This window comes from Rhinolophus ferrumequinum, chromosome 11 (genome assembly GCF_004115265.2).
Source record: "Rhinolophus ferrumequinum isolate MPI-CBG mRhiFer1 chromosome 11, mRhiFer1_v1.p, whole genome shotgun sequence".
Classification (NCBI taxonomy): Eukaryota; Metazoa; Chordata; class Mammalia; order Chiroptera; family Rhinolophidae; genus Rhinolophus; species Rhinolophus ferrumequinum.
Window position 1 is genome coordinate 44949913 of NC_046294.1, and position 23308 is coordinate 44973220.

General features: G+C 38.8%; 1 protein-coding gene across 1 annotated transcript; it reads left to right on the forward strand.

Moving 5' to 3' along the window:
• Positions 1–203: 203 nt before the first annotated feature.
• LOC117031176 (interferon-induced very large GTPase 1-like) lies at positions 204–16930 on the forward strand. The gene is made up of 4 exons (XM_033121565.1): positions 204–301; positions 8362–8669; positions 11989–12086; positions 13030–16930. Exons 2-4 carry the CDS (start codon positions 8393–8395, stop codon positions 16783–16785), a joined length of 4131 nt encoding a protein of 1376 aa, XP_032977456.1. The 5' UTR covers positions 204–301; positions 8362–8392; the 3' UTR covers positions 16786–16930.
• Positions 16931–23308: the final 6378 nt, after the last annotated feature.

A 23308-nucleotide genomic window follows, 5' to 3' on the forward strand; every position in this document is an offset into this window, starting at 1 on the left:
TCCTCCAAAATTGGACTTGATTCAATAAATAAAGAGATGCAGTTGACAAAGTTTGGAATCAAGGATAAAATAACACCTCTAGCCTTTCCTGGCCCCCACCTCCCTCTCAGCAGCGTGTGAGTAGGTGTGGACAGCTAGTATCACCACACCCCACATTACTCAATGTCATTTAAAAAAAAATCCAAGTACGTTTTTCGAGTATACAGATTGGCTCCAGAAATACAGGTAGATTGCCACCTTCCACAGCCACCTTCCATCCCCTGGTCTGACTGAACTTGAAGAAGACCTAGGATTCATATTGGTGAGTATGCTCTTCTCTCATGGGCTCACGGTGGAGTTAGCTTCCCTTTTCCCCACGTGGGAGAAGGCAGCACATGGGATTTAGAATCTGGGAGGCCCCAGGCCTCTTTTTCTTTTGTAGTACATAAGAAAGTCTTCATGTTACTTGTCTTTGCTTTCCTTTTTCCTTCCATTCCCGTCCCTTACCTTTCCTTCCCATCCTTTCTCTTCTATTGCGCTCTCTCTCTCTCTCTCTCTCTCTCTCTCTCTCTCTCTCTCTCTCTCTCTCTCTCTCTCTCTCTCTCTCATCGTCATCATTTTCTCTTGCTCTGTTGTGATTTTGCTCTGCCTTGCTCATGCCACTCTTTGTCTTTGTGTCTCTGTCTTCTTTGTCTTACACTTTGGTAAGGTCCTGCTTTAAGTACATGGTTCAGTTCTCTTTGTTCAAATTTAGGAACCAGAGAGAGAGTCCTCATCAGGGACTCCAAAGCTGAACTATGTCTGGTAATATGAACACACAAAAGACCAAAGTACAACTGCAACTTGGGTCAGCCTGAACTCAGTGGGGTCTAGTCAGTGGAGGTCTTTGGACAGGCTCAGAGACTGGGTTGGACTCATGGCTCAGCCACTAACATGTTGTATAAAACAAGCTAATCACAGACTACCCCTAGGTTTCTTATCTGTGAAATGGAAGGTGGGCTAGACAGCCCCTAAGGTAATTTCCCATGAAAGTCAAAATCTCCTATAGATTGTGTAAGAACTCATCTATCAACTAACTCACTGAAGCCGGGGCCGATTTTTGGCTGTCATTTTCACTGGATCTGGGCAAAACTGGCTACTGTTCCCATTATGTTCACCACATCCTCTACCTTATCTATTTTTGTCCTAAAACATATAAGGAAATCAGGCCTGTGCCAAGATCCTCCAACCAACACGGAGCACTTGAGAAATGGGATTTTGACTTACTAGTCTCTGAATCTGCAACATTCAGTGCCTGGTATATACCAGATGCTTAAAATCAGCTTTTTATACATATTGAATGAATGAGTGAATGAATGAATGACAATAATTGCTGTATACTCTGGGCTCCAACACCACACTATAAAATAATTGCATTCAAGCTTAATCACATTCATGCCATGAAAATGTCTGCCATTTTCATAAATCTCTTAAGGACAGGAAAGGTATCCCTTTTCTCTTTTAGTCTCTAGCATCTACCATAGCACCATAAAATATGCTCAATAAATGCTTATTTAAAAAAATAAAATAGTGACTATTCCTCCTTGGCAGAGCCTATCCAGGGCACCTCACAGCCTGGGAAACTAAGGTGGCAGTGGTGGGGGGAAGGGGTCAGAGAAGAATCTATTTGTCACCAGTATGAATATTAAATACAGTAGCATTTTAATATTTAATAGCTGATAAGATTATCTCACAGCCTAAAGCTGAATATCAGCCCTGTATAAATAGGACACTTGGCCTACTAGTCTTCTCTCTTAACGTATTTTCCCGGAGTGATTTCATCTGTTTTTTATGGCTTTGACTGTTACCTATATGCTGATGATCCCTTAATCGAAATCTTCGCCTCAGACAAGTTTCTGAAATGCAGGACTGTGTCACCAGCTTAATAGCAGGCATCTCCACTAGGAGGCTGATGTGGAAGTTCAGGGCAGTGGGTGTAGAACCAGGTTTCATAGAACCTTGAACAAGTTACATCTCGGATTCATTATCTATAAAATACTGATGTAATAATACTTACCTCCTATGGTTGTTATAAGTAATAAATTAAACAATACATATAAATTACTAAGAAAAGTGGCTGGAAAATACAAAGCAACCATGTTAACCATTATATTAATATCAAACTCATTATATTAAAATACCCCCAACTCTGCCCTATACCTTAAGTTTCCCATCTCAGTAAAACATTCAATTAAGTCTAAACCTAGGAATCACCTCGAAGGCCTCCATTTCCACAAAAAAAAAATTAAAAAAATTCCTGCTATTTTAAACCTTTAGTAGGTTTTGATTCTATATCTTTTCCTCTGTCCCTCCTAACTGTTAGGCATGGCTGGAGAAATGAGTTGCGGGAGACCAAAATTGGTCTATTAGAATTTATTTGGCATGTTGAGCTGCAGGAGGTCAGGCTAGAAAAGATCATAACCTCCCTGAGCAAAAAGGGGTATGGAGTTTTATAGGAAGGGGTAAACGAAGTTGTTCCCCCTTCAATGCTTCAGGGGGCTTTCGTTGCATTGTCTCTAGCAACCAAGGGTTTTGGGGCATGACCAAGCCCTCCGGCTCCACATCTTGGCCTCCAGGCCCCCATCCTGATCACCCAAGCTCACCCAAGCCTGCTGATCACAAGCCCCTAGGAGACAAACAAAGTAGAAAGCAAGACAGGAAAGATGGTTTCTACATTACAGGTGGCTTCTCCAGACCTAAGGCAAACACAAGCCGGCAGGTACAAGGTACAAAGCAAGACAAGATGGCTTTTAGGATAAGAAGGTTCCTGTTCCTGGCCTAAACATGACCTAACACTAACACAATTCTACCTCTGTCCCTCATCAGCTTCTAGTTGGATCAAAACTTTAGTGTTCTTTCTCTCTCTCTCTCTCCCTCTCTCTCTCTCCCCCCGCCCATCCTCTTCCTGCCAACTTTTTCTTTCCCCCTATGATAGACTGAATAATGCCTCTTCCCAAAATATATCCATATCCTAATCCCTGAAACTTGTAAACTTTGCCTTATGTGGCAAAAGGTACTTGGCAATAATGGTGATTGAGGATTTGGGGATGGGGAGATTATCCTGAATTATCCAAGACGGCCCTAAATGTAATCACATAGGGAGAGGCATAGTTTTTACTACAGAAGAGGAGAAAACAATGTAGCCATAGAACTAGAAACTGGAATGATGAGGCCACAAGCCACGGAGTGCTGGCAGAAGGTACAAGAGGTAAGGAACAAATTCTCCCCTGGAGCTGGTTCCAGAAGGACCAGCCCTGCTGGCACCAAAATTTTAGCCCCATAAGACCCATTGCAAACTTCTGGTCTCCAAAACTATATGACAATAAATTTTTGCTGCTTTAAGCACTAAGTTTATGTGTTTTTTTGGTTTTTTTATAGCAGCAATGGGAAGCAAATAGAATCTTCATCAAAAATGTCTTCCTCAGAGAAAGACACTGGCTCGAGATTCAAGGAATCTACCAGTTCTGTCATCCCCATTTTGTAAACTGGCCAATTTGCCCCCACTCTTTGTGCCTCGGTTCCATCTTCTGTAAAATGCTGGTGAAGGAGGGCCATTACACAGATGGTTTCCATTGTTTTCTTCAAGAACTGAAACAATTAAGGTCAACACCTAATTCATAGAGTGTCTGGGGATTTCATTGCCAGAGGTTTAAATCAGTTCTGTGGAAAAAAACAAGTGAGAAAACCATGACATGAAGATTTTATTTTAGGAAGAGGGACTGAGGATGAAACTTGAGGAGCCAAAGATGCCATAACATTTTCATAGGAATATTAACACAGAAATATTAAACTGTAAAACTGTATGACCTAACCAAAGGAAAAGAGATCAGTTACACAGAGCAATTAAAAAATATTCATATGGAAAGAATGTCCATTTGTAACAGCATCTGCCTACCTTACAACCTTGGTGGTATTATTAGATATAAATAAATAGTTTTTTTTTTTTTAAAAAAAAAAAGGCTTCCTCCCTACTGTATCATTCCTATCAAATGAGTTGACATTATCAATACCTAAAACAAACACATACACTAAACTTCTGTAAACACATGGTCCATTCCTCTGATTGGTCCATTCCTCTGATTGGTCCATTCCTTTGAGGAATGGTCCAGTCCCTTTCCTCTACTATGTGAAGAGCAAAAAATATTAAAAGATTACATTGACTCCCCCTCCTCATCATAAATTGTTTCTTTACCCATTTCTATTGGGCTTTTCCCCCCATCCATGGGGAGGGCTTTTATCAAGGTCATCAGTGACTTTAATCTTAGAAGACAAATGATCAGTTTTCTATGCTTATCCTCCTAACCCATCAGAAGCATTTAACATGGTTAACCACACCTTCTTTTTTTTTTTTTTTTTTTTTTTTTTTTTTTTTTTTTTTTTAATTTATTGGGGTGACAATTGTTAGTAGAATTACATAGATTTCAGTTGTGCAATTCTGAATCACATCATCCATAAATCACACTGTGTGTTCACCACCCAGAGTCAGCTCCCCTTCCATCACCGTACATTTGATCCCCCTCACCCTCATCCCCCACCCCCCAACCCCCTTACGCTCTGGTAACCACCAAATTACGTTCCCCAGATTAATTTTCAAACCCCGTGGCCATCCTGTGGTCACCGACTGCCCTCCAATCCCCTCACCCTCCCCCCCACCCCCCACTCCCCCCGCCCATCTAGCAACCCTCAGTTTTTCCTCATTGTCTCCCAAACAGTTTCTGATTAGTTCATTCACTTATTCTTTTCTTTAGAATCCGCAAATAAGTGAGATCATATGGAACTTATCTTTCTCTGTCTGACTTATTTCACTTAACATAATGTTCTCTAGATCCATCCATGTTGTTGCAAATGGTAAGATTTCTTTCTTCCTTATGGCTGTATAATACTCCATTGTATCACCAATTCTCCTCAAGCTCTTCCAAAAAATCCAGAAGGAGGGAAGACTCCCAAACACTTTTTACGAAGCCACTATCACCCTGATCCCAAAATTAGACAAAGACACCACAAAAAAAGAAAACTACAGGCCGATATCTTTAATGAACATAGATGCAAAAATCCTCAACAAAATATTAGCAAACAGAATTCAGCAATACATTAAAAAGATCATTCACCACGATCAAGTGGGATTCATTCCTGGTATGCAGGGGTGGTTCAACATCCGCAAATCTATTAATGTGATACACCACATTAACAAAATGAAAAATAAAAATCACATGATCATATCAATAGATGCAGAAAAAGCATTTGATAAAATCCAACAGCCATTTATGATAAAAACCCTTAAGAAAGTGGGAATAGAGGGATCTTATCTCAACATAATAAAGGCCATATATGACAAACCCACAGCTAACATCATACTCAATGGGGAAAAGCTAAAACCATTCCCCCTAAGATCAGGAACAAGGCAAGGATGCCCATTATCTCCGCTTCTATTCAACATAGTTCTGGAAGTTCTTGCCACAGCAATCAGACAAGAAAAAGAAATAAAAGGCATCCAGATTGGTAAGGAGGAAGTAAAGTTATCATTGTATGCAGATGATATGATACTATATATAGAGAACCCTAAAGACTCCACCAAGAAGCTATTAGAGCTGATAGATGAATTTAGTAAAGTGGCAGGATACAAAATTAATATTCAGAAATCAGTTGCATTTGTATATACCAATAATAAAACATCAGAAGGAGAAATTAAAAAAACAATCCCATTTACAATTGCTCCAAAGACTGTAAAATACCTGGGAATAAATTTAACCAAAGAAGTAAAAGATCTATACTCAGAAAATTATAAGACACTGATGAAAGGAATGAAGGAAGATATAAATAGATGGAAACACATATCATGTTCATGGATAGGAAGAATTAATATAGTTAAAATGTCCATACTGCCTAAGGCAATATACATATTCAATGCAATTCCTATCAAACTGCCAACGTCGTTTTCACAGAAATAGAACATATAATCCTAAAATTTATATGGGACCATAAAAGACCCCGAATAGCAAAGGCAATCTTGAGAAATAAGAACAAAGTGGGAGGTATAACAATACCTGACTTCAAATTATACCACACCTTCTTTTTTGACACACTTCCTTCTCCAGGCTTCAGGGATCTCAAATGTGCCTCAGCCCTCATCTCCTCCTCCCTGGATGTTTCGTTTTAGTCTTATTCACCTCTTTTCTAAATGTTGGGATGTTGCTCACCTCCAGGGTCCTTCTTTCTTCTCTATTTATGCTTTCTCCCTAACCAAGCTTAATAGTCCCATGCATTTAAGTCTCTAATCAATGGCTCCAAATTGGACCCATCCCTTAAAATGTATGCCCCACTTTAGCTTACTTACCACCTCCATTTGCGTGCCTAATTAGTATTACAAATGAAATATGACCCGCAGTCTATTTCATCGAATAAACTTTCACCATCTCAGAGCATGACAGCCTCATCAACCCACTTGCTCAGGTCAAAATCCTAGAAATCATCTGTATTAATTTTAATCACTCCACAACAAATTACCATAAAACTTAGCAGCTTAAAACAACACCAGCTTATTACTTTACAGTTCCTATAGGTCAGAAGTTCAGGTTTAAGTTAGCTAGGTCTTTTGCTCAAGATCTCAAAAGGCTGCAGTCAGAGTGTCGGCCATCCTGCAGTTCTCATCTGGAGCTCAGGGTCCTGTTCCAAGTTCATTTTGGTTGTTAGAAGAATTCAACTTCTTACAGATGTAGGACTGAGGTCGCCATTTTCTTGCTGGCTATTATCAGCCCTCAGTCTCTAGGCACATGGCCCACACAGGCATTTTACCACAAGCTCCTTTCCAGACCAGCAGGAACACACATGCTGCTGCTTCTTGTGTCTTTTAAGAGCTTACCTGTTAACTCAGGCCCATCCACGATAACCTCCCTTTTGCCACATAAGGTAACGTAATCACAAAAGTGATATTCCATCACGTTTACGGGTTCTGCCCACACTAAAGGGAAAAGGATTATACAGGGCACGTATACTGGAAGGGGGTGGGGTGGAATCTGAGAATCCTGTCTACTATATATCATCCTTGAGTTTTCACTTTCCTTCACAACCATAATGAATCTGTCAATAAGCCCAGCTGGGATTATGCCTAGGAGATAAAACCTGAATGTGACCAATGCTCATTATCTTTTTTGCTAAAACCTTAGTGCCAGTCACCATCTTCTTGAGACCATTCTAACAGTGTCTTAACTGCTACCACTGCCTCCTTCCTGGTCAGTCCTATTCTCCATCCTCATCCAGGAGACACCGTGATCTTCCTCAAGTTCAACAGATAATGTCATTCCCGCGCTTAAAATGTGCTTTTTTGTTAGAAAACAAATGAGATAAAATGTGCCAAGTAACCTGCCCAGGATGTAAATGATGCTCAATACATACTGGTGGCCATTTAATTAATAGTGTTTTCTACCAAAGAAAAATAATTGAAGTACATAGGTAAGTATAATAACAAGACACAATAGAAGTGCCATAAGAGTTGTGAGAGTTCAAAGTTAGGTAGCATAACATCTTTTGGGGAAAACCAAAACAGAACTTGGAAAGGAAATGGTATTTTATAGTAACTTCAAGAATAGGCAGGATTTTGATGGAGAGAAATGAGACAGCCTGGTGAAGACAGTGGTATTGCTTATATGGTGGTGATAATAATGGCATTAGACTCAAATACTTGCATATCTAGAAAAGTTATTTTTCGGGATAGCGCAAAGTACTGACTAAAAGGAGTGAGAAGCATAGGAAAAGGCTGACGATTGTATAGTTACAAAGGAATCAGAAAAGTGATTTTCCATACCCCTTTTATTTGTCCCAATTTTCATATGCAAATTGAATCTCCTAAAATACCTCCCAACCCACCCAATACACACAAGTAATGGAAGCATAAATGTCTTCAATTCTCTTTTAAACTTTCCTTCACTGTCACTGCCCATAATGCACTTACTTTTTTTTATAACTACTGAAAAACAACACATCTACCTTCTCCTTCTTGTCTTCAACACAAATCTCCATAAGACCTCTTTCCCATCCCATTCCCCAAAAAGACATCATCTAATAGAGAATCTTGGGAATTCAAGGTCAAGCAGTGGAGCACAATTGTGGGGAGTGGGATGGCAAGGTAAGTAGCCCCAAAGCTGGAAGGAATATGCTATATGTAGCAATAGGTACTGCCAGCACATATTTGGGGGCTCAAGTTTTTTTTTTTGTTTCTTTTGTTTTTTTTTCCAAGAAGACAGTCTCTGATCACCCCTCTACTTCTTTCTCACTTTCCTCAAACCATTTGCCTCATATCTGTTTCCCACCATCCCTGGGCTTATCCATACCATCTCTCCATTTCAGGTCACCAGTTTCCCGGCTTGAGCTGCACAGGATGGACAGCAATTTGAAGACACTTGTTCTTAACATCCTTGAGAACCTTTTAGAGGAGGATTTGGTAAAGTTCAAGTTCCAACTCACAAACATACCTCTTGCCGAGGGATACAACTACATTCCTCGGGGCACTCTCGAACAAGCACCCCGAGTGAGACTTGCTGACCTACTGACACAGTACTATGGGGAAGAATATGCCAAGACTGTGACTCAGGAGGTCCTGAAAGCCATAGACCAGCGCGGCCTAGCAGAGAAGTTCTGTCAGTCAGTGGGAAAAGGTGAGTCCAGACCTGACCTACCACTCTCTTTGCTGGACATGGTTCAAGACTTTCCGTGAAATCTTCATATGTTAATTAATTCAATATACACATTAACAATATGAAATATAAAAAGAACTGTGTGTCATGGTGCTTTTAAAAAATATTTATTGAGATAAAATTCACATCTAAAATTCCAGCATAATTCCAAAATCTGAGCCATGCCTGAGTTCAATTCTGATGCTTGTTCTGTTTCTTCCATCTGGGCTTTTTGTTGTGTAAGATGCCTTGTAACTTTTTGAAGCTGTGCATGATGTACTGGGTAAAAGAAACTGAGGTAAATAGGCTTTTAGCGTGAGGTTTAATATTTATCTGGCTAGGAGTTAGGCTGTGCTTGCTGTCGCTGTGGTGTCAGAGGCTAGAATTCCCTCTGGTGTCCTTGTTTTTGTTCTCCAATGTCTTTGGGGTTCCCTAGAAGCTTCTTTAATAAGGTCTAAGATAGGCAATTCTTTCCATTGTATTCCCTTGTTACTGTACAGGAACCCTATCGATGTGGGGGTGAGATAGGAAGAGGGGAAGTATTCTACAGTCCAATGATTAGGTCTCAGTCATTTAGTGAGCCTGTGCCACATAGTTAAGACTATGAGACCTTCATAGTCTTAATTCCTGCCCATTATTCAAGGCCCAGCTGAAGTGCTGCCTGAGGAAGCCATTCCTGTTTCCACTTCTACTGAAAGTACTAGCCTTTTCATCTAAGTTCACTCAGTGTGTTGTTCCCTTCAGTTTTTACTTTATCTCATGTTTTTTTTTTTTTAACTGTCAAAATAATACATGTTCTATAGACATTGAGAATAATTTGAAAGAAAAGAAAAAGCATTAGTCATGACCCCACCAACAGACTCACACAACAAACTGTGACATATGGTATCACACTACGTGTGATAAATTTTTTTTTCACCTAGATTATACTCTATGTACAGTTTTATACCATGAGTGAAGTTTTTTGGTTTAAAACAGATAATAAGCATTTCCTATACTATTAAACAATAATTCTTAAGTACTATTTTAAATAACTACATAATTTCCCATCCTGCTGGTGTTCTATAAATAATTTTGCCAAAAGGCCATTTCAGACATTCTGGTGTTTCCAAAATAACATTACGCATAATGTTTGAAAAGTATCTTCATGATAGATCCTGGTGTTCATTTTATTTCATTCCCTTAAATTCCTAAAATTGAAAGGAGTCAAATAATATTCTACTGTACTAACTTAGATACAGTGTATGAGTATGGTCCTCTTACTACACTCTCAGCAACATGAGATATACTAATTTTTAAATTTTAATTCATGGGGGAGAGTTTTATCTCTCTAAAAATATTTTGAAATATATATTTTCAATTTTTTAACAAAATTATTCATGAATATAGTTAAAAAGTAAAGCATACAGAACATTACCTTGACCCTTTTCTCACAAAATAACCCCTCTCAACTCAATTTTTCTTTTGGTGATGACTGCCATATTTCTAAATAGCGTGCTTTTGCCACACTTCCATGGATTTGTAAATATTACGTCCATTAGTTTATCAATATCATTATCAGTATAACTCATAGCTTTCCTGCAATAATAGGCAAGCCTTTTGCTCAATTATGCCACCTCTTGCTTTCCCCCTCACTCTCTTTCCAAAAGATTTATAGCAGTATTTTTAGTTTATATACAGGTACATTGCAATTTTATTTTTTACACTTTTTAATTCGGTCCATTATAGAAGCAGTATCTCAAAACTCCCACAAATATTTTTACTTTTATTTTCACATGGTCAAAGTTGAATTTTTTTACTTTCTGTCTTAGAACTATGATGAAAATATTTCAACTTTTATTTATAGTTTATTTCTAAAAGTTGAAATCAATCATTTACACTATTATTCATATGTAAATTTTAGTCATAACAAAATCCAGTAGAGTTCAATTATTATATTTTATTTTGTTTTTGCTTTCACAAAAATTTTTCATTACCATATATATATATTTTTTTGCATTGTGCATCTTCATCACATCTTTATGTCCTTCCAATATCTAACATATCCTATCAAGTTAATGGAGTCCTCTATTCCCCCATTTATTTCTTAGATAATTTCCTTCTGGAGCCTTCCTAAGAAAGGGTATGTGGATGGCAAACTTTCTAGGTTGTTACATTCTGAAAATAATTTTAGTGTCTTCTCAAACCTGAAGGGAACTGCACTGGATTTAGGATTCTGTGTTGAAAATCTTTTTTATCTCATTATTTTTTGAAAGAAATACCTAATTGTCTTCTGTTACTTACTGATGATGAGTCTGATGCCAACCTGATTATCATTCTTTTGTGACTGGTCTGTTGACCACCCCACCCTTTCCCCCAGATGATATTAGTGTCTTATGTTTGTTGTTCTAAAATGTGTAGTGATATAGAGGGCTTTTCTTCCTATTTCTTATGCTGGAAATGTCACAGGCCTTTTTGCTATGAAGACTAGTGTCCTTTAGTTCTAACACTTCTGATGATGAAGTTTCACAGTCCTAGCAACAGACTGATCTCCTTAGCTACAAAATATGCCCACAAACCTGTTCATTCTGACCCTCCAACCTCAATTATTAGCTGGATGTTAATCTCATCAGCCTTACTCTCCCATGTTGTTCCAAGGATTGATTATGAGATGAACTATCAGGAGTGGTAAAGCAGGGGATTCAGGAAGAATCTCTGAACAGCTAGAAATATGACGGGCTGATAAACAGTGTGCTCAATATTTGGGAGTGATATGAAAGAAACATTTGACTGCTTTAAATCACCATTCCTAACAACAAAAAATGTCACCCTCAGGGAGTCTCTTTTGTGAAAGTTGTTTACAGTTTTATTTGGATTTTCTTTCTCCACAAATTTGAAAATATGGAGATGGAGAGAAACAATTATTGAGAGCCATCACACCCCTCTCCACGCTCACCATACCCCCGAGTCAATGTGCTACAATTGAGCTTTCTGTATAAATAGAAATCTGTTTATCAGCAATACCCCTGTTACCGTGCCCCTTATTTGATCACTATTCTTTTCGTTTCATTTTTGTACCCCATACCTCAGCCCATGAGACAATTACTCTTATTTCCTGATCATTTCCATAACATAAAATACCTGTATCTTTTCTTGGGTCACACCTGGGAAATAGACACTAATGTTGAACTTACTGATGTTAAACTGTTGGCACCAAACCAGTAGCTGCAGGTAGAGAAGAGGCTAAGCTTCAGCAACAATGCAATTCTGACTCCAAGTTTTAATAATCATGAGAATAACATACATTATTTTCCCTCCAAAGCTGGATCTTCCACTGATAAAGGTGAAAAAAATAGAAAGAGGAAGACAGAGAATAAAGCAGGACCAGATGAAGATAAAAGGCAACCACCAATGAAACAGGTTTGTAATTGCCCCAGGGCAGATATATCTGCCCTGGAACAGAGTGGCGTGTCCAGGTCAAAGATGCTCAAACTCCCAGGGGCTCACTGGCTTCTATATCCTATGGTATAGCACAGTCATTCCACGTTAAAACTGACGAGCCTGCAAGATGAACAAGAAGAACCCAGAGGCCAGGCTACGACTCCTGTCACTCCTGCCTGACCACAGGCATATTGCTCAATTTTTATGAGCCATTCTTCTCCAAAATGGAAAAATAACAATAATGGTGGGCATCATGAAATAGATATTTACTAAATACAAACCAGTCCATTTCCCTGTCAGTTTTCCTCATTAGCTTCTTTTTCTGCTTGCCTACACTAGATTATTTTCTGTTTCCTGTACAGAAACTTTCAGACATCTTTGCCTTGGCTTTTCTGTTCTCATTATATAGAATACCCCCACCCATCTACCCTTTTGCCTGAGAAAATCCTATTCATTCAGTAATATCGCATGTGCAAAGTGATAAACACAATACCTACCTTGTAGTAGTTTCCTTTCTATTTCTTTTTAAATGAAATTCTCCTCCTATCTCCCTTCCATGAGTATATGGTACATCAATTTGTAAAGTCTTTCCTCATTTTGCATCCCAAGAAGATCTAATCACTTCTTTAAACATGTTGCCAATGCATTTCGAACCTGCCACCATTTATTTATGTCTTGCATTAGAGTACAGTATAATTAACTACTTACTTATTTATATGTCTCTCATAGTTAAGTTTTAAGCTCATCAGTGTGGGAGTCTGTATTATACTGCATCTCTTGCTCAGCCCATTACCTAAGACATAGAAGGACTCAATTTAATTTTGGAAAACTACTGAATATAGTCACACATTCATAATGTAAACTTAAGTTTCTTTGTCGTAGAGAGATAACAGTCATTATCATTGTCTCTCGTTCTTTCTAGAAATTAATATCTATCTTTAACAAAAAGAAAACACCCAGTGAATCTGCTTCTTGTCCCAAAGATCCTCCATCAAGGAATAATGAGGAATATCAACACTTTCTTGACTTCATCAGGCGGATTAATCTGGAAAGTTATTATCCCAAGAAGATGACCAAAGTCAATACTCTTTTGATAAACAAGACCTCCCTCCACGGTGCTCAACCAAGAGCTGAGGAGGAGCTACCATTTTGTTTTCTAGAGAAACTTTTGGTATTAGATTATCATTTCCGATACCTAATTTACAGAGGCAATATAGATACAATATCTACTGTGTCCCAGACACAGAGAACCACAGACCTAGAAAGACCATTTGAGGAATTTTTCATTATCAAGAAAACACAATCAACTATAAAACAAACTTGCATCCACCCAATGGATATACAAATGGCAATTTTTCACTGTGCAGATGACTTTACAAGACAGTATATTTTAACAAAACTTTCCATTTGTCAATTTGCTCTCCCACTTTTTGTGCCAAATCCTTATGATTCCTCCATTGAATTTCCTCTTTGGTCTCTCAAGCAAATCAGGAGAAGCTGGAGAGAGGTGACAAAAATAGGATGGGAGAAAAAAATTAAGAATTATAATAACCAGCTGATCAGTTCGCAACCTACACACATTGTATCTTTCATAAGAGTTGGAAATTATGTCTCTACTTCCAAATCACAGATTTTGAATTCACTCCTGAGTAAAGGCAAACATGACCATTTTTTTCATCATCATTCTAGGGAAGACAATAATAGGTGTCTATTGATAGAAGGTATGGTGGAAATCTGCTGGTTCTGCCCAGGTGGAAGAGCTGAGGACAGATTTGAAAATTGTATTGCCTTCACCAATCTCCATGGAAATGCTGAAATACACGAGAAGCAAGTTAGGTTTCTGCAAGAGGTATCCTCGATCACTATCATCCTCTTGTCAACTTCGGATTTTGACAAAACGAATAATTCCCTTCTACTTAAACTTTGGAATTCACCCAAACCTCTCATCTGTTTGTTTGAAAATGTAGAAAATATTATGGATGAGCATTCTGCTCACAAAGTGAGAATTGGGATCAAGAATTTAAATAAGATAGAATTAGCTGATAAAATTACTGCTACAATAACACAGTTGCTGAAAAAGTCAGGATCTCCTTACACTTTGAGTAACTGGGCCGACATTGCTAGGAAGTATGAATTTATTATTGATGAGGATCAAACAAACTGCCAAGAAGCAAGGAAAAAAATAGACATCCTTATGGACATCTTGAGAAAAGTGAAATTATCTGAGATAAAGGAAAAGTTACTACCTCTTCAGGGAGGTCTATGGCATGATTGGTGTAAGAAGGACAAGGAACTCCATCAGCTGAGAGAAAAAGGAAACAGGAGCATTGAAGAATACAAGAAAGAGATTGAGGAGGAAAAGCAGAAAATACGCTGTGGACAGTATCACAAAGTTATTAACCTTAGTGACCTGATGAAGTCTCTGCTTGAAGGTCTTCAATCACACCCAGAGACCCACACAGAACTCTACTTTCTGCAGGGGCTGAGTTTGTTAATGGACCAATTAACCACCAGAGAGTTAGAAAAAGCACACCAGAGGCACAGTTCCCTCTTGGCTCAGGTGCGAACAGAGAAGCAGAAGCAGTCAAAGAGAGACTCCCTCAGACACTGGGAGGCTGACCTACAAGCTGTTTCCAAAGAGATCAGTGACTCCACCCTGGGAGTTGAGCATCTCCTGAGAGAGGTGGGCCAGATCTATGAGGCTCTGGAAGAAGCTTCCTCCCAAACAAATACACTATTTCTCTCCCTTCCCCAAATGGCTGCTGATCTGATGATATCTGGTGTGCCCATTGAGTTGATGGATGGAGATGCATCTTATGTGCCCCTGAAGTGGGTGGCAGCTGTTTTGGACAAGGTCTCTGAGAAACTTGGAGACAAACGGGTGTTTGTTCTCTCTGTTCTTGGCCTGCAGAACACAGGGAAGTCCACTCTGTTGAATGCAATGTTTGGGCTGCAGTTCAGCTTCAGTGCTGGGAGGTGTACCCGGGGGGCCTACATGCAGCTCGTGAAAGTGGAAGAGATGCTCAGGGAAGAGTTGGGCTTTGATTTGGTGCTTGTTGTGGACACAGAAGGACTTCGGGACTCAGAGCTCATTAACAAAGCACAGAATGAGGAAAATGAGTTGGCAACCTTTGTCATTGGGCTCGGAAACTTAACTCTAATCAATATTTTGGGGAAAGACCTATCGGAAATACAAGATATTCTGCAAATAGCCATTCATGCCTTTCTCAGGATGAAACTACTGAATATCTCCCCAAGGTGCCTGTTTGTTCATCAGAACATAGAAGAAATTATAGATACAAACCACAGTATGGAAAGACAAAAATGGCTGCAAGAGAGGCTGGATGAAATGACACTTGCTGCAGCCAAACATGAGCAGTGCTCAGATGTGTCTCACTTCAGTGACATCATTAAGTTTGATGTCAAGACCCACATCCATTACTTTGCTCACCTCTGGGAAGGTTCTCCTCCAATGGCCCCTCCTAATCCCTGCTATAGCCGCAATGTTCAGGAGCTGAAAAGCAGGATTCTTAAGCATGCCAAGGAAGAATCCAGGGGAAGTATTTTGAAGCTATCAGAGCTTAAAGTCCGGATAAGGGATTTATGGAAGGCCTTAGTGAATGAGAATTTCATTTTCAGGTTCAAAAACACCCAGGAGGCCATGGCTATGAATAAACTGGAGACCATGCACAACAGCAGGACCTGGGAACTGAGAAGTCATGTGCTGGACTTGCAGAATCAGCTGACCAACCAGATTCAGAAGGGAGAAGTTGAGGAAATCAAGAGAAACTCAATTGACAATAGAGTTGCAGAAAAATATAAAACCATTAAGCAAGAATTTGAAAGGTCTTTTCGAGAAGACAGAGATAGAGATATCTTGGCTCAGTGGAAAGGAAGATTTGAAGATGATTTGAAGAATCTTAAAGAGGAACTGATAGTAGAAACTATGAGAAAATGTGAGGATCTAATTATTGGAAAGAAAATACAAGACCTTTTTAAGGAGCAAAAAGTAAAATTTGAAAAAATCAGAGAGATAGCTGAGTCCCCCAGGGGGAAAGAGCTACATGATAAGGAGCTGCGAGATTTGTTCAACGAGATCTGGTCAGAGAACATCTCCATTCTATTGCCTCCCACACTCCCATCTGCTGAGGGGCCCAACATCGATATTGAGTTAGAGAACATTCTCCTAGAGCATTTTAAACAGCATCCCAATATTGTGAACATAATTAGGTATCGTGATACAAAGAAAACATTTTCTATCAATTATTCTAAACATGTTATCACCTCTCAAAAGTTCCAAGTATATGGACCCTCTGTAGAAGAGTTTGAAAAAGATATCATAAACAAGACCACAGCTCAAATTACAAAATTGGTTAAGGAAATCATACACAAAAGAGAACACCAGAATGAGGGTTACAGTTCTAGTTACTTCCATGAAATTTTGCAGGTGATCCATACTGAGGCTGAGGCTGCATCTCAAGGAGTCAGATTCATACTGACAAATAGATACAAACTAGAACTTGCCTTAGAGCTATTCCGAGAGGCAGCAAACAGTTTTAAAAAGATGTGCATTGCATTCAAGAAAGCAAACAACCCCGTCCTGTTCCAAGAAAGTAAAAGAAATGAATTTTTTACAAATTTTAAGTTGTCCTACAAAAACCACCAAAACACTGACTGACTTCCTTTGATGCAAAGAGTTTCTGGTTCCTTATGAATTGGAATAAAGACTTAAAAAGCTTGTCACTTCTTCACCTAGTTTTTCTCTTTCCCTGCTGCATTGCTTTTTGTAATGAGTATTTTTTTTGTCAGTGAGGAAATTAAAACCCAACCAAATAAATGTTATAGTTTGCATCTTGTCTGGGAGTATTAGAATTAGTATATGCTTCTGTCAACAAATCTCCAAACTAGCATTTTGCCAAAAGTTTAAAGAAAATAAATAGAAATAACTCAAAACATATCACTCACTTTTTTTTATTAACTAACATCTCATGTAATACAAAATTATAGAACAAAGAAAAAGAAAAAGAAAAAGAAAAATATTTAAGAACCAAGTACATATGGGACTTCTTTTCTCCCTCCCTTTCTCATTCCCTCCTTCCTTCCATGATATATTCCTTCCTTTATTTGCTTAATTACCTATAGAGTCCCTCCTATGAGACAGGAATTTTGCTGTGTGTTAGAGATACAGAACAATATAAGACATGGCCTCTAGGTATTATGTAAATGGGCAGAAGAGAGCCTCTTTATTTTGGCCCTCATTTTATTTTTTTCACAGCTGCCTGCGAACCATTAGCTGAAAAGGCCACTAGTGTTAAACTCAAAATTTCACATGGCAATTGATTTTAATATAGATCAAATAAGCACTCTTTTATTCATTTAATGCCTGCCAGCTCTGCACCGCTTACTAAACAGACCCCAAATTCTGCTGGCCAAACAATGATAAAATCCGTGGCTCAAGAGACCTCAAGCTGTGGCTGCCCTTTGGAGCTGATTCAGAGTCCACACTGGACTGTTGAGTATATCACCTTGACATGTAAGCCCAGCTCTGACCGCCTAGGAGTTCCCTTGTCCTCTTTCTCTTCTGAGTGGTGGCCCCTTCTGAATGGCCTCTTGCTGGGAGGGACTTCCCCCCAATAAAAGCAAACCGCCAGTCACCCTAATAAAACTAACGTTCTACTGCCATCTTGTGTCTTTTCCTTTGCTCAGCCCTGAAATTTCTCAAATTTCCTAAGCTGGAGCACACAGGTTTTATTCAAGGACTGATTGAGAGGGAGAAGTAGATATTATTGAATATAACAAAATATAAGATTTGCTATCAAGGATGATGCTATAAAGGGGGCTCCAGCTACTTGTGCCTCTTATGTGACTTTATTGTTGGATCACAAGATCACCTGAGGGAAGTTACTGTGAATCGCCTTTCTCAGCTCTCCCTAATGTGCCTGACTGATGGTGAAATAGTTAGGACTGTTCAGGAGAAAGGAAACAATAACAGTAAAATGTATGGGAAAACCTCAAAACAACTGAGCTATTGGAATTAAAAAATGGGATGTTAAACAAGAAGATAGACAGAGTAACTACTAAAATTGAATGGGCCTTTATGAGAGATTACATAGTCTGATTGGTCCACTAACAGGTCAAACTGCAAAAGAATTGTAATACGTTAGCTCAATTTATTCTAGCCCTGAGGAATTTTTAAATAAGGTGATTACATAAAGGGTAAATCTACAATCCCTTCAAAGCCAAAACAAATTTAAATGGTATATGGTAAATGAGAAGGGATTTTGGGTTAGTGGTAGGTCAGGTTCTCTTGGCACAGCCTCCATCAGGGGATTGGAAGTATTTGTATTGGTATGGATACAATGCCCTAAGGGTGATGAAGAAACTTCATTGGGATTTCTGAATACTACTGCATAATGTACTGTTATACCTCGGGCTGATCATGAAAAGTTAAAGGAAAATATGATTCAATTAGAAGCATATCATGATGTAGCTCTAGAAAGCTTGTAGATGGAAGTATGGCTCTCAGTAGCAATTTATATAAGAAAGTTATATATCGTAATTGCCTTACTCCTACCAGAATGAATGTGATGTCTTAATGGAAGACTCTTTCCTTACACAAACTACTGGAGAAAGAGATATTGTGGAAATCTTCTCTATGTCCCATTCTAATTAGATATGCCAGATGTGAAACTTTTAAATCACCTAAGCTTAGTCAAGGAGTTAATTTAAAACAACATAGGACACTAGGGCAGGGAAAACATGAAGAAATTTGAACTCTAAAGATAATGTTATATTCAGGTGCCTAACCATCCAAAATTTCCTTCCTTAATAGCTCAGTAGGGCCTATAAGAAAAGATGATGAATCCTAGAAACTTAATAAAGTAGAACCTTATGAAGAAAGCATCAGCCATGCCTCATAAACTAGTATTAACAATTCAAGCTGTGCAACAAGCTAAAGGAGATTGGTATTCTGTGATCAATTTGGCTAATGATTTCTTTTTCATTTCTATTTTGAAAGAAAGCCAAACCAGTTTTCATTCATGTGAGATGGACTCCTGTAAACCCTTGTTATGCTTCCACAATATTATTTAAATTCCCTGTTTATTGCCTCAACCTAATGAGAAAAGACTAAAATTTGATTCAGTTAAAAGTATTGTTATTCATTACATTGATAATATAATGTCAATATCATAAACTGGAGACTAAACTAACACTCAATTACAAATACTTATTAATCTTATGACCACCAGGGAATGATTAATTAACACAGCTCTAGTATAGGGACCAGGGAAAATGATGAAATTCTCAGGATACTTGGACCAGGATAACTAAAGATACCTTTCAGACTATTGAAATAAATTATTGTCTTTATCTTTGTCAACTCCAAAATCAAAGCAAGAGCACAGAGTTGATCAAGTTTCGTTTCTGAAGAAATCATGTGAAACTTTTGTTAGTTTCTATTCACATAGTTATCAAGAAATAAAGTAAATTTGAGTGGAGCTTGGAGCCCCAATGGGCTCTTTAGAGATTCAGTGAGTCATGGCACAATTGGGTCCTTGGTGATGTTACAAGTTGGACCCTTTAGCAAAAGACCAACACTGTCATCCAGTAGCACCTGCTGGACTTTTAGACTAGAAAACTACTAAAGTGTGTTTAAGGTATTTCCCAACTTAAAAGGCCTATTGGCCTGTTATTAAGCTTAATTGAAACTGCCTCAGTTGTGAAAGAAGAGAAAATATTTTAAGATCTGAAATATCCATTATATCCTATGATATGACAGATCATCATTCCAATAGGGAAGGAAATGTATGAAAGAATTCTGTCATTAATGGGTAATGTTATATTCAAGAACATATAACCCTAGGGACCACTGGGAGGCCCACTCCATACGCAAACAGGTGGCTTCCATGATTTTGGCCCCTGCATTATATCCCCTGGAGAACTTTCTAACTTCAACTGAATAGGCTACTCTCCACGATGTTTTCAGACAATGTCAAACAAGGGGCAAAGTTTACAAATGGTAGCTAAATTACAGAGAACCAAATAGTCAACCTGGAAAGTGGATGCATTGCAAACTGGTTGATGATTTTACTCTAAAGAGGGAAAAAAACATCTGCTCAGTTGGAGAAGAAGAATGTTTTATGGCATAAAAAAACTAAATAATAACAATGATGGTGTGGTATGGACAATTCTTAGATATTAACCAATGAACTGTCAGTATAGTTCAGAAAATGGGCCAAAAGTGACTTACAGATAAAAGTAGCACTGTGTTATGGAAATTTTTATGGTATGAAAAATTTGAGGGGAAAAATCAAAGCAGGATGTGTCAACTTTCAAAAACTCACTTCCTTTATATTACGTACCCCCTGATATGATGTGGCCAATTTCCCCACGATTCATAACCTCAACATAAACATCAGAGAAATACAAATTGAGGGAAATTATATAAAAGAGTTAACTAGTACTCTTTGAAATTGTCAAGGTCATGAAAAACAAAGAGAGACTAAGAAACTGTCAGATCAGAGGAAATGATAAAGAGAAATGATAACTAAATTTAATGTTATCCTGGAACAGTAAAAGACATGAGTGGAAAACCTGTTATATTCAAATAAAATCTTGTTCTCAGTTAATGGTAATGTACTATTGTCAATCTCTTACTCTGACAAATGTGCCATAGTTATAGAAGATGTTAACATTAGAGGAAGCTGATTAAATTGTACAAAGAAACACTCTACTATCTTTGAATCTTTCTCTTAAACTAAAATTATATTCTGGATTTTTGCAGCTTTATACTTAGTCTTGAATTCAAGTAGTTTAACTCCTCAAGTTGTGTTTTCCTTTCTCAATTTGTTTTGGCTATTATAAGCTCTTTGCCTTTCATAAGAATTTTAAAATTTGCACTCCAATTTCTTTAAATAAGACTTTCAGGATTTTGATTGGCCTTATATTCAATCTATACATATTTCAATCTGCAGTTTAATAAAACATTGACTATTTTAATCCATGAACATATTTCTTCATTTATTTAGATATTTTTACTTTGCACACTCTTATAATAAAATAGTCCAAAAATAGACTTCTACTTAATTAAGACAGAAAAAAATAATACTTTCAAAGAATAGTGCCAAAGACACCACCCCACATGACTCACTCAACCCCAGAGGCAATTTCTCAGCAAGGAGCCAGCCCTGCCTTCATTGCACTCTTTCTTGGACAACTCTTGGGAGGTCCTCAGGCCCTGGGGAGGTGGTGGTTGGCCTCACTGTGCTCTGAGAGTTTTGCTGAGTAGCTCCAGGCTGAACATTGGCACCAGACTAGAGTCTAACATACTGAACACCACCCATCCCACCCTGGTGACTAGCTGCAACCACGTGTCACCCAGCTCATGTAAGGCTCTATCAGCTGTTGAGCCTTACAGGATCTGGCAGGTGACAGCTGGCTTTGGGGTGCCGTGGGCTTTTTTGTGGAGCTACCCTAGGCCTGGTACTGGTGGTAGGCATCTTCAGTTTACACAGTGAACTCTCCCACAGGCCTCTGGGTCCAGCACAGGCAGCTATCAAACACAGATCACTGACCTGGGCCTGCACTAGAGCCCATCCCAAGAGGCCTCAGAACCAACATACGTAGAGGTCCACTTCAAACCACAGCAGGGCACCACCCAACTAGCCTTACAAGCAGCACATCCAAAGGACAGTCTCAACAGGCACCAGATCCCACTGGGGTTAATCCTGCTCCATGGGATAAGCCCCACATACAGCAGCCCATAAGCTAAGGGAATGGCCAAACCCCACAGCCAATCAGCCTGAGGGTCAATCCCACCCACAGATGAGCCCATAGCAATCAAGGCTCAGCTATAACAGGAAGGCACACACAACCCACACAAAAGACACTTCTGGAGCACCTGGCATGTGTGACCTGGAGGATTGCACCACTGGGACTCACAGGGCAACGACTACATGAGGCCACCCAGCCAAGACTAGGACATGTAGCAGATCTACCTAATAATACATAGAAACAAACACAGAGAGGCAGCCAAAATGAGGAAACAAAGAAGTATGTTCCAAATGAAAAAATAAGAGAAAACTCCAGAAAAAGAAATGGAGGCAAGTATCAAACCAGAGTTCAAAACAATGGTTATAAGGATGTTCAATGAATTTAGTGAGAACTTCAACAAAGAGATAGTAAGCTTAAAAAAGGACATAGAAAACATAAAAACAGAATCAATCAGAGATGAATACAATAAGTGAAATGAATAAGGCACTAGAAGGAATAACCAGCAGACTAGATGAAGCACAGGATCAAATAAGTGATTTGGAGACAAAGTAGCAGAAAACACCCAGGTAGAACAGCAAAAAGAAAAAAAGAATAAAAAAAAAATAAGACTAGTTTCAGAAACCTCTGGTACAACATAAAGAATAAAAACATTCGCATCATACGGGTATGAGAAGGAGAAGAAAGAAAAGGATTGAGAAACTGTTGGAAGAAATAATAACAGAAAACTTTCCTAATGTGGTGAAGGAAATAGACATATGAGCCAGGAAACACAGAATCCTGAAAAAGATGAACCCAAACAGGCCCACACCAAGACACATCATAAATAAAATGGCAAGGGTTAGAGACACAGAGAGAATCCTAAAAGCAGCAAGAGAAAGGCAACTAGTAACTTACAAGGGAGCTCCTGTAAGATTGTCAGCTGATTTCTCAGCAGGATCTTTGCAGGCAAGAGACTGGCATGAAATATTCAAAGTGATGACAAGCACGGACCTAAAACCAAGACTACGCTACCCAGCAAGGCTATCATTTAAAATCAAAGGAGAGGTAGGACAACCAAGATGGTGCAGTAGGTAAAGGCTGTGTTTACCTTCTCTCACAACCACATCAAAATTACAACTAATCTACCAAACCAACACTATTGAGAATCGCTTAAAATCAAGCTGAACTGAAGCTTTTCAACTAAGGACTTATGGAAGAAGCCACCTCCAGACTGGTAGGAAGGTCAGAGATGTGGAACAGGCTGCTCCCACATCCACATGTGACCATTAAAGATCGGGAGGGCTATTTTGGCGGTGGCACACCCCCCCATTCCTTAAAGGAGTGAGAGATATCAGCCCCACCCCAGGCCAGGGTTCCAATGTCAGGGATCGAAGTCCCCATAATTTTTGGTTGTGAAAAACAGCAGAGATTGTGACTGAGTGAGACTG

What these genes read in the sequence shown, in the direction of transcription:
- LOC117031176 (XM_033121565.1), top strand. Translation starts at nt 8,393, where the DNA reads ATGGACAGCAATTTGAAGACACTTGTTCTTAACATCCTTGAGAACCTT. An exon ending in CTGTCAGTCAGTGGGAAAAG is followed by an intron (nt 8,670 to 11,988) that starts GTGAGTCCAGAC and finishes TTCCCTCCAAAG; the next exon opens with CTGGATCTTCCACTGATAAA. An exon ending in GGCAACCACCAATGAAACAG is followed by an intron (nt 12,087 to 13,029) that starts GTTTGTAATTGC and finishes CGTTCTTTCTAG; the next exon opens with AAATTAATATCTATCTTTAA.